This window comes from Scyliorhinus torazame, chromosome 11, assembly GCF_047496885.1.
Source record: "Scyliorhinus torazame isolate Kashiwa2021f chromosome 11, sScyTor2.1, whole genome shotgun sequence".
NCBI classification, from domain to species: domain Eukaryota; kingdom Metazoa; phylum Chordata; class Chondrichthyes; order Carcharhiniformes; family Scyliorhinidae; genus Scyliorhinus; species Scyliorhinus torazame.
In genome coordinates, this window is record NC_092717.1 from 195,129,121 (window position 1) to 195,141,659 (window position 12,539).

Here is a 12,539-nt window from a genome sequence, read left to right on the forward strand (position 1 = left end):
CACCTAACAGAACGTCTTTAGGGTCTTGTGGGAGGAAACCGAAGCACCCGAAGGAAACACACGCAGACACTGGGAGAACATACAGATTCCGCACAGACAGTGACCCAAGTCGGGAATCAAAACTGGGAGCCTGGCGCAGTGAAGCAACGCTGCTTTGACAAAGGGTCATTTGAAACGTTGGCTCTTTTCTCTCCCTACAGATGCTGCCAGACCTGCTGAGATTTTCCAGCATTTTCTCTTTGGTTTCAGATTCCAGCATCTGCAGTAATTTGCTTTTACCCAATGCGAACCACTGTGCTACCATACTGTGCATTGAAAGCTCACATTGCTGCTATTATGTCTCTGGGCACCAGTGTTGAAAGGGGCTTATAGGTTTCCATAGCTATCCAACAATCTGTCCTCTAACAGATTATTAGAATTGCTGAGTAGTAGCGGCTACAGTCACATAAACCTGCCATTTTCTCTCTGGGTGGCAGCATTTATGATCACACTCCTTTTACTCTGCCCATGATCATGCTGTTGCCTGCCAGCCACCCAGCCCAAGCTGCTGCTGTCCTTGCCAATATGGTGCAGATTGAAATTTGTTCACCCATGTCCAGTGCTGCTTGAGGGCATTTCTATACTCATTCATCAATCTTTGACCAGCAATATTTCAACCATTGGGGTAGCACTGTATAATAGAACTTGGACAGGCAAAGGCACATGAAAGGCAGGAACAAAGAAATGCACAAGGAGAATTCTGTGCAAGTTAGCTTGGTTTAATTTTTTAAAATTGGTTTGGTATGTATCTTGTTTGGATTTTATTTTCACATTGTGGCTAAGTGATGGTCATTGACCGAGGAAAGGTATGCATGGTGGGATTGTTGGTGAATTGAGTGTCGCTAGCTAGGCTAGCATTTATTGCCCATCTCTAGTTGCCCTTGAGAAGGTGGTGGCCTTCTTGCACTGCTGCAATCCCTGAAGTGTAGGTACACCCACTGTGCTGTTAGGGAGGGAATTCCAGGATTTTAAGCAAGAGACAGTGAAGGAAATGCAATATATTTCCAAGTCAGAGCGGTGAGCGGCTTGGAGGTGGACTCAGGATAGATGGTAGTGGTCGTGGATTTGGGAGGTGCCACCGAAGGATCTTTGGTGAGTTCCAGGAGTACATCATAGAAAGTACAATCTGTTCATCAATGGGATCGAGTGTTAAAGCAAGCTGCTTTGTCTTGAATGGTGTCGAGCGTTGAGTGTTGCTGGAGCTGCACTGGGTGAATGGGTAATTGGGGTTGAGGGTATTGATATCGCATTCAAATTATTTCTTCCATGTAGTGCCAGGGCAGATAGAGCCATCTTAAGTTGCAGCCTCCTTCCTCTTCCTCTGCTTTGGTCACTATTTAATACATGTTCGGCTGTTCAAATTTGGGGAATTTGTTGGAGCATAGAGCTCAAATAGCACAACTGACATCAAATCAACGTTGCAAACGGATTGATGTCATAATCCACTGCTCTACATATTTTTGGTGGATGTTAACTGCACACGCGCTAATACCTTTCACAAGGTATCCAAGATGGTATCCAAGATCATTTTGGGTCCCAACAGCACACATCGTTACCCAGTCCAATTTGTAGTCTCTTATCTCTAAAGGAAACAGAATGTTCCTCTGTCTGCTTACTGAGAGGTTAATGAAATGCTTATGAGAGATTGTACGAAAGACAATATTGAGCTCAGATCCCTGGGTTATGTAATCATACAATTGGATATTGGGCAGTACAGGCACATTCCTAAATGTAAGATGCTTATGGCTGTGATCAACACCACCCTACCTAAGAAAATAATTAAGTCAGATCCAAACAGAAGCACTGCTAATTTTAGCCTTGCTGCATGAGAGAAACTTTCTGTTCAAAGTTTCAAAATGATATATTAACCCATTTTTTTCCCTTTCTCCTCCCCAATGAATTGACAGGTATGACTCTTTGACTGGTATTCCTTCCTACCAGCGGGCTCTGGCTTTTGAAAAGGGAAGTGTACTCTTCAATATCGGTGCACTATATACACAGATTGGTGCACGGCAGGACCGGACCACCAAGGAGGGCATCGATCATGCTATTGATGCCTTTCAAAAGGCGGCAGGTAGGTTTGCATTGGATGGGTGGAATGCGTGTTTAATCAACAGAACAAGCAGAAGAAAGTAAAACATTTAGCCTAGCTATGTACAACAATGGGTGGGATTTACCAACCACCCCGCCGCATGTTTTCCAGCTGTGGCCCGCCAGCGGGATCAGCAGGCGGCACGGTAGCACAGTGGTTAGCAGTGTTGCTTCACAGCGCCAGGGACCGGGGTTCGATTCCTAGCTTGGGTCACTGTCTGTGCAGAGTCTGCACTTCCTCCTAGTGTCTGCATGGGTTTCCTCCGGGTGCTCCAGTTTCCTCCCACAAGTCCTGAAAGTCGTGCTTGTTAGGTGAATTGAACATTCTGAATTCTGCCCCAGTGTACCCGACAAGCGCCGTAGTGTAGCGACTAGGGGATTTTCACAGTGGCGTCTGTGCAGTGTTAATGTAACCCTACTTGTGACGCTAATAATTATATTATAGATTATTATCTGCCGACCCTGCCATTGTCAATGGGATTGCCCATCGTCAGCACCCCTCATTGCTGGGAAACCCGTGTGCCAGTGTGGGACCGGAATTTCCCGGCAACGTGAGCAGCTGGTAAATCCCGCCCAATGTTTTATGCTGAATGCCAATAAATGAACTACGAATTCCACTAAGATAATGTACATTGCCACAAAAGAGTGATACTTGCCTTCCTTGTTTTGATTTTAAAATCACTCTTGTTTTCAACTTCCTTTTCCCTACTCCTAAACGTTATTGACACCTGATAGCTTTAAAAAAAGACTTATTTGGCCCCTGAAATTTGTAAGATCCATGGGTGAGATTCTCTGTCAGACGATGCCGCAATCGGGAAACACGATTGGATGGAGTATCGGTTCCGACACCAAAATCATGACGGCCGCTGATTTCATGACAAATCGCAATTCCCCGTTGCCTCGACAGAGGCGTCATGCGTTCCAGAATGCATGTACAGTAAATACTTTTGGCATATCATTAGCGGTCCCGCCCCGATATTCTCCGGGACCTCCGCGATTCTCCGCCCCTATTGGGACAATTTTCCGACGGTGAGGTTCACTTGTGCTTTTAAAAATCGTGAAAGCGGCACCATGACTGATGAGGGAGAGAGAGAGGAGGTAGGACACTGGGAGACGCGACTGTGGACTGTTGCTCTTATTAGCCTTAGTTTTATTAGCTCTAATTCTGTCACCTTTGCTCACGAGTCACCAGGTATCTTTCTGATACCGCCGCGTGGTTCAAGCTCTAGTTATGATTAATAAGACAGCACACCGCTTAGTAAATGTTAAATCAACGATCATTTATTATATACAGCAATAAATACTTATACAATAATCCTACTTTCTAGACTACTACCTACCACTACAGGTCAATACTTAACTTTGGGAATGGCCCACCAGGTCAGGGAAACGAATGGCTTATCGAATTGGGTCTGGCCTGCGGGATTCAAAGGCTGATACAGGTCGATGGCTAGGAGTCTCTATCGGGTAGCGATCGCTGGAGTCAAACTTACGGTTTCTTGTCGATGGTTCTTGCGAAGGTTGCGAGCAGGAGAGAAGGGTCGATCTGAACTTGGCCCCTATCTTTATAGTCCCCAGGGGCTCTCGGGGCGGACCTTTACCCTGGTCCCAAGTGATTGGACTTGGTCCCAATCACTGGGTTCGATATGCTCCAATAATGGGGCGGTTCCTTGATCGGGGGTGGCCGTTCACCTTTCTTTGTCTCGGCCACTGCTGGCGCCGAGACGTCTGGATCAGCTTTCAATTGCTAATTTGTTGCAATTGTTCCCAGGGATCGCCGATTAAACTGCAGCTGGGTTGATGTGCTGCTAATGGTTGCAAGTATCGATCTGGGCCGACTTCCCCAGAGCCGAATACACTGTTCTGTCTGCAGCTGTCCGTTTGTGCCCTGTTGGCTGATTTTCCCATCAGCCTTTTCAGTTAGCCATTTTACATCGGGTTTTGGCCAAATTAATCAGGAATCAGCCATTTTAGGTGGCTACAGGACAGCCCGGCCGGACACTGGCTAGGGCTAAGGGAGGCCCTGCTCCAGGGTCCCAGGTTCGATTCCCGGCTTGAGTCACTGTCTGTGCGGAGTCTGCACGTTCTCTCCGTGCCTGCGTGTGTTTCCTCTGTGTGCTCCAGTTTCCTACCACTCGTCCCGAAAGATATGCTGTTAGGTAATTTGGACGTTCTGAATTCTCCCTCTGTGTACCCGAACAAGCGCCGGAATGTGGCAACTAGGGACTTTACACAGTAACTTCATTGCAGTGTTAATGTAAGCCTACTTGTGACAAAGATTTTTTTTTTTTTAAATGGTGGCCTTCCTGCTAGTCGCCGCAGCCCTTGGGGGTGCACTGCAGCTGCAGGAGCTGGAGCTGCTCGAGGTGGAGGAAGCTGCAGCAGCAGAGCACGCCCTATAGGAACAGGAAGCAGCCACTGAGGATGGAGAGCGGGCTGCCCAACAAGCCGAGGAGGAAGAAGCGCAAAGGAGGGACCGCTTGAGGCCTCACGTGGACTTGCCGCTCCTGTCATTCGAGGACCTGCCAGACTGAGCATGGCGTTGAAGACTCCGGCTGAGCAACGGGACAGTATGACATATCTGCCAGATCGTGGGGCACCTGGCACCATGGGGGAGGACACCCGCTACCAGTGGCCGTCAAGGTGACAGTCACACAATGTTTTACGCCACGTGGTCCTTCCAGGCACCGAGTAGAGACCTGTCTGGAATCTTGCATAACTCGGTGCACAGGTGCATCATGCCCTCACAGAGGCCCTATATGCCCAGTCGGCTCAATACATCCATTTTCAATGTGGACCGAGCACACTAGGATGCCCGGGCAGTGAGGTTTGCAGCCATCACCACCATCACAGGGAGTGATTGACAGGATGTATGTCGCTCTACGAGCATCTGCAGAGGACAGACCGCTCTACACAAACCAAAAGGGGCTCCACTCGATGAACGTGCAGCTGATATTTGACGGTCAGCTGCGCATCATGCACGTCTGCGCCCAATACCCGGGCAGTGTGCAGTTGCCTTCATCCTGGCACACCCGACCACTCCCGGCCTCTTCGAGACTGCCTCTTTCTCTTCTCTCCCCCCCCCCCCCCCCCCCCGGTTGGCTCTTGGCGACAGGGGTCATCCGCTGCGAACATGGCTGATGGCGCATATCTGAAGGCCACAGACCAACGCGGAGACCCATTACAGCGACGCTCATGCCACTATCAGCACCTTCCTCAGCCCTTTAGACTGCCACGAACAATTTCTCTGTAATGTGCCTTGCACATCTTTGTTGAAATCTCTCCTAGCTCCCACCTATCACTGATCTACTCTGCTCCAACTGTTCCACTCCCTTTTATAAAGTGTATGTAATCTATTATGGTTCTTCCCCCACTTAACTCTGCAGAAGAGTCATACAGACTCGAAACATTAACTCTGTTTCTCTCTCACGGAGAGAATTTCTGATTTCCCAGAGTTGTTCGTTTCACTTGCTGTTCTGTGGCTGATGAAGCCTTGGCTTCCAGCTTGAGATCCAGATGGACGAAAATGTGATCCTATATTGCAGCACGGTAGCACAGTGGGTAGCATTGTTGCTTCACAGCTCCAGGGTCCCAGGTTCGATTCCCAGCTTGGGTCACTGTCTGTGCGGAGTCTGCACGTTCTCCCCGTGCCTGCGTGGGTTTCCTCCGGGTGCTCTGGTTTCCTCCCACATGTCCCGAAAGATATGCTGTTAGGTCATTTGAACTTTCTGAATTCTCCCTCCGTGTACCTGAACCAGCGCCTGGGCCCCTGGCACTGTAAAGCCACAGTACTAACCATTGTGCTACCACGTTGCCGTCGGTCAACATCACCAAAATAGATTATCTGATTATCCTTGATGCCTGTGGGAGCTGGTCGCGTAAATTGTTTGCTGTTTTTCCTACATTGCCACAGCACCAACACTTTTAAAAAGCATTCTTATTTTCCACAAGGTGCTTATGAGATGTACGGTGGTTGTAAATGTGCTCTATAAATTGAAGTGTTTTTGAGAATTAGCTATTCTCAGCCAGAATAGCAGTTTCCACAATCGCACCTAAGGTAGAAAGGGAGGAAATCAGACAGGCTTCTTTCTTTTAATAGTTGAGCAATAACATGCTGAAGACTGTTGTTGTTTACCAGTCAGCTAAGAATGGAACTTATTATGGCTTTACCCTCCAAAATACCTCTTTTTGAATTGGCCTTTTTTTATTCTTTTCATGCAGTTTGATGGTTTCCAAGATTCATTGGGCCTGCTGATGGTTAATTTCCACGTTAAGTTATGGGGTCTGAAGGTGCCCATGGAATCATACCAAAGCAAAATTTGGAGCCATCAGAAACTGACAACAAATTTCGAAGATCATTTAGTTTGATTCAGTTGAATCTAAATCAAAAAGGTTGTGGATTCAGGACATAATGAGCACATAATCCATGCTGACACTTCCGTACAGTATTGAAGCATCATTGAATTGTCCCAAGATGCTTCTTTTGGGTTCGTAGTTAAACTATAGCAAAATCAGTATTTTTAGTGACTGTTAAGATCTCTTGACATGATTTGAAGAGAAGCCATTTTCAATCATTCTTGGTCTTGGAAAATCTGCTTGGTTACCTTTAAAGATCCAAAACATAATTTCCAGTTGCTTAACCTCTTGGCTTCTTTACTCAAAAGTAGTTTTTCAACATGAGATGCTTTGCAGAGATCATTGTGTCTTTCAAGGCAAAAGTATAATAACACTCTAAGGAAGACATGAGAGCTAGCAAAGAGGTGCCGTTTGCCTGATGGACCACCTGTGTTAAGAACTTGTATAGTTCTAAGAGGGATGTGTTACCTTTTTTACCTACTGTAAATATGGCAATCAATGAGGTTGCCCTTCTTTCTTTTGATATCGATATTATATTGCTCAGAGTTGCTGGGTATCAAATGATACCACCACAAGGTTCAACCGGTTATCGATCAAAGAGCCAAACACCAGTTAGTTAGTTCAAGATCAAGGGTACTTTATTTACACACACAATTAATCATGCAACATAAACACTACTAGTTAAACTACACCTATCAACTATGACAACCTGTACTTAACTTCAGGCACCCGGCTTAGGTCAGAGGAACAGTGGCCGTTGTTCGATTCTGGGTCTATTGGGCCTGTAGAGGTAACTGCTGCTCAGCTGGGCTCATCCGTCTGGTAGTGGGCGTTGAACTTGAACTTGCTTCTGGTGGTGCTGCACTTGGAAGTAGACGTTGCCAGAGCGCCAGGTCCAAGAGAGGCCGAACACATGGTGGTCTCTCTTTTTATCCTTGGGGGTTTTCGCGCTCTTTGGCCGATCCTTCAGTTTGGACCCCACTAATTGGGTAATTCTTGATCACTGTGTTCGATTCGAACCAATAAAGGGGCGGGTGCCTTGATGGCTGGGCGTGTCCTAAGTCGTCATTGACCCTGTTGTTTACACTTCCCGAGTACAGGGAGTGGCGCCGAAATGTCTGGGATTATCATAGAATTTACAGTGCAGAAGGAGGCCATTCGGCCCATCGAGTGTGCACCGACTCTTGGAAAGAGCAACCTACCCAAGGTCAACACCTCCACCCTATCCCCATAACCCAGTAACCCCACCCAACACTAAGGGCAATTTTGGACACTAAGGGCAATTTATCATGGCCAATCCACCTGACCTGCACATCTTTGGACTGTGGGAGGAAGCCGGAGCACCCGGAGGAAACCCACGCACGCACGGGGAGGACGTGCAGACTCTGCACAGACAGTGACCCAAGCCGGAATGGAACCTGGGACCCTGGAGCTGTGAAGCAATTGTGCTATCCACAATGCTGCCGTGCGGGATTGTATCGGTCGCTCAAGTATCAGTCCTTTGTCTGGCGGAGGTTGGCCATCAAAATGCTAATCGGTTGGGGGTTTCGATACCGTCTGGATTCCTCGCTCACAAATAAACATTCCGGCTCTGAGCCTGCCTGAATCTCGCATTGTCTATTTTTCCCATTATGCTTTGCGACCTTCCCTGTTCCTTATTGTAAGTGGCCATCCAGATGGCTACAGTCCGTCCTCTTGATCCTCAACGCAAAGCGTGAAGGATCACTATACTGGATCTTCTCCTGTTCTCTGACATGCCGGGTACCCTCAATCAAGGACAGGTTCTATCCTACTCTGTCCCATGGGGTGAAATATTTACCTACGTTTTCCCCAATACAACACATAGCTCTAAAAACTCTCAGGGGGCACTACAACATTCAAACATACATTTCAGTCTCTTTACACAAAAAGGGGAACCTCTAACTGTCATTAACTAGACTACAGTCATGCTGCTATCTAATAACCAAATAACTTTTATTACAATACAAAATACACCATTGCATCACATTCCTACTTATCAGTAATGCCCATATACAAAGAAAGTAACTTTATTAAAAAACAAGTGCGGAATTTATTAGGGAGGAAGAGTTCAGAAAGAGTGTGGGATTTGCTGGAGTCCAAGGAAAGGGGCTCTGAGTGTGTATACTGGGGGGCGGGGGGATCTCCTTCACCATTTCCGAGGTCTGATCATCTGGATGACACTGCAAAGTATAGCTATAGCCAGTAGGGCCTCTACTATGTACGAAAGGGAGTACCATTTTATGATATCGCACCATGTGGAGGTATCAGTGGCTGTGTCTATGTGTGGTGTAGTGTCCGGACTAGGGATGTTGTGTTGGGTGGTCGTGTTTAGGGCCTGTGTGGTGAGGGGTGTAGGGTCCGCTAACGCGCGCAACTGTATTGATCCAACGATGATCATGATGCAGATCATCAGGTTCACCTTCATCTCGTCTGTATCTTTCTCTGTCTTCGAGTATATCCATATCTTCCTGGGGGTACAATAATAAAATATGTTATTATCTGGTTGCTTAATATCTCATTTGTCTGTCTGTTTCTCCTTAACGTCAATTTCCCATTTAGAATCGTCACCATGTGTGACTCCCTCATTTTTTTTTTTTTACCAACCATTTGGGAGACCAGACATCCGAGAAAAAAAAATTCTGTCACAGTGCGAGCACTCTCGCAGCCTGTGTTTGATGGGCTGAGTGGGCGGACAATTTCTCCGTCCAGTGCAAAGTCGTTTCAACCAAGTGTTTTTAACATGTAAATAGCAGGCGGGGAGGTAGCAGCCGAAGGGTCTCCGGAAAGGGAACAAAGGTTGTGGCGAAGTGCATTCTTTAAACCACAGTTGTAAAAAAAAAAACAGCAAAAGAGTTTCGAAAATAATTCTCCGAATGGGGTGCATATGAGCTGCGGCAGGGCAAGAATGGGTGGAATCCCTGGGTAGGGCGGTGATCAGTGCCGTTGCTCCACTACCCGAGCTTGGCTGACCAAATACTTAGGGGGTCCTCAGGCAGGGTGGGGATCAGTGCCGTTACTCCACTGCCTGAGTGACCTTCCAAGAGCGGTAAGAATTTGAGGACATATGGGCTTCAGAAAACTTGTGCCTTTAACTGCCATGTGGCGTCAGAGAAGTAGTCACAACTGTATCAAGAAACGTGCCTGGGGTCGACACACAAAGTCGTACAAGAGAGAGAACAGTCAACATTAGAAAACAATTTAAAAAAGAAAGCGGGCAGGTTCCATCAGGGAATAGGACACCGTAAATCTCAATCGGTTCCTTTCTCTCATCATCTGGACACCAAGTTTCCATTCCAATAAGTGTCTCAAAGGGGTTAGCATGGTGGGAGTCAGACTCTGAGTCATCACCATCTCCCGGGTGCCAAACTCGTGCCTGGAGTTTGAGTGCCAATGTGGGGTCCATCTCGTCATTCCGTGTCAGGCGACAGGAATTGTCGCGGTGCCAATGTTTCGCATTCTGTAGGGCGGTAGGTTCTGGTAACTGCAAATAAATTGTTTCTGAGGGGCCGAACATATAGTGGTCGGTGTCTCTGGGGCTGGGGCCTGGTTTGTGTTTCCATTGTTCAGGTCTATCAAGGGCGTCTGTTGTGCTGTTGCTGTCGCTATTGCTAGCGGCCGAATCAAGTGTTAGGGTGAAATTGGACTCTGGGGGCGGAGTCAAGGCCGTGTCTGTGGACGTGCTGTCCTGGCTGGGGGAGGGCTGGATTGGGTTGTCAGTGGGCGGATCTCCTCTGCCTGCCATTGCCAATGAGAGGTGGTGTGAGTGGCTGCACTGTGTTCCATAAACCTTAAGCTGGTTTATATGGAACCATCCTGATTTTCCATTTGGATATGTGATCTTATAGACTGAGGGGCTTACTTTATCGGAAATTGAGTAGGATTCTACAAATTTAGGGGAGAGGAATGAACTAGGGATTGCCAAAAGTGGCCATGTCACGAGCCTGCTTTCACTAGGGTGTCTGCTTTCACATTACCGTGTGGGGAGGAATGATGGTGATTTCTAACTTTAATGATTCTGCATTTGCTCCCTTTCGCTGTCTGGAGGATGTGTTTTAGTAATGGCGCAGGAATTCTGTCAGGCTGTCGCAGAAGTACAAACTGTCTGAATATATGTCTGCTGGGGTCGGGAACGAATCTGGGTGCTGGACAATGTAAGCAATGGCTGCTAACTCGGCTGCCTGCGAACTTAAATGTCCAGGCAACTTTAATGAGATTTCCTCTAAAGCGCGTCCCTGCACATCCTCTAGATAAAGTCCACATCCTGTGATTCTTTTTCCATCAAGAACTGTGGAGGAGCCATCTACATAAATTTTTAGAGGTTTGTCTGTGGGCTGGGTCGTCTGTGGTCGGATGCCTGTCTTTTTCGGTGCCGATTTGGGAACAAAGGGGCCTGTGCTGTGCTTGGGTGCAATGATCTCACATTCATGTGGGGCTCCTGCATAGTGTAAATTGTCGGCCAGAAACGCGTGCGTCTTTGTCCGTTTTACCGTAATGTCACGTCCTTATAGGACTAGGGTCCAGCGCGCTGCTCGAATTTGGCTTACTGTGCCGTCCTTTAGCCTACCGTCTAATAGTAGCTGTGTCGGGGTGTGCTCGGTCAAAATGGTTACGGGGTTGAGTCCTGTTATGTACGAGAAGTACTGTACCGCCCAGAAAACTGCGAGCAGGTGCCTTTCGCAGGCTGAAAATCCCTGCTCTACTGGATCTAAAACTCGCGAGGCATAGGCTGCGGGTCCTAAACGATTGTGCCTTTCCTGTCGGTGTACGGCCGAAAGGGTTCGGTCGGTGGTCGCTACCTCTATCACGTATGGGGAGTGTGGATCTGGGGCCTGCAAAGCGGGAGCTGTGCTTAGGGCATGTTTCAATGTATCTATGGCATCCGTGTGCTGTGGAAGCTATTTCCATGGGGCCTGTTTCTTAAGGAGCTCGGAAAGCGGGGCTGCTTTTGTGGCGAAACCGTCTATGTGGTTCCTGCAGTAACTGACCAGTTCTAAAAATGACCGGAGTGCTGTAACATTTTGGGGGAAGGGCAATTTTACAATCGACTCTATCCATTTCTGTTCTATTTCACACTTACCATGCGTGATGACCGTACCTAAATAAGTGACTTTTTCCTGGAGAATTTGGGATTTTGTGGGATTCATTTTGCATCCAATTTCTTTGAGGAGTCCTAATAGTTCCGAAAGAAGCGAAATGTGCTCTTCCTTGGTGTCAGTCTGTAGGAGCAAGTCGTCCACATACTGAACGAGGCATTCAGGTCGGGAAAATTTCGATAATCCGTGCGCCAATTGTCTGTGAAAAATGGAGGGGGAGTTGTGGAAGCCTTGTGGAAGGCACGTCCATGTGTACTGCTGTCCCTGGAAAGTGAACACAAATTTGTACTGGCACTCTTTGTCCAATGGAATGGACCAAAAGCCAATACCGTGAAAAATAAATTTTGACTGGAGTCCCTGTTTTAACATGGTACTCGTGGCAACGGTGGGGGCTGCTAATGGAGTCACTTTGTTTAATTCCCTATAATCTATGGTCAGTCGCCATAAACCAAATCGTACAGGCCAAATCGGGGCATTGTTCGTTGATGCTACGGGCTGAATTACTCCTTGGTTCAATAAACTCTGGATTACTTTGGCTATCTCTCCCTTGGCTTGCTGTGGAAATCCATATTGTTTCTGGGGCTTAGGATCGGGACCTGTAATGTTAACCACTCCTGGGATTTTACCGCAATCATGCTTGTGCTGGGCAAATAATGCTTTGTCTTTTCAAGACTTCTCTAACCGTTTTGTCTGTGGTAATGGTTTGTGGATCAAACCAGTACTCTCCCACTGAGCTAATCCTGTGTGCGTAGTCACCTACTGTTAGCGTGGCGGGGCTCGTGCTGCTCTGGCCATTTTCCCCACACATTTATTTACAGGGTCGAAAGAAAGGTTGTGTGAACTCATAAAATCTATTCCCAAGATGTGTTCTGCTGTCTGGGGTAAATCTACCAAAATGACAGTGTTTTGTTTTAATGTTGCCGATCTGGATATCCACAG

At 47.4% G+C, this 12,539-nt stretch overlaps 1 protein-coding gene across 3 annotated transcripts in view; it reads left to right on the forward strand.

The window, feature by feature from the left end:
* rhpn1 (rhophilin, Rho GTPase binding protein 1) overlaps positions 1-12,539 on the forward strand; it is a 140,798-nt gene that overhangs the window by 83,063 nt on the left and 45,196 nt on the right. For all 3 annotated transcript variants that reach the window (XM_072468217.1, XM_072468218.1, XM_072468219.1), the window contains one exon: positions 1,947-2,113. In XM_072468217.1, coding sequence (XP_072324318.1) covers positions 1,947-2,113 — 167 coding nt within the window. The remainder of the gene's footprint in view (positions 1-1,946; positions 2,114-12,539) is intronic.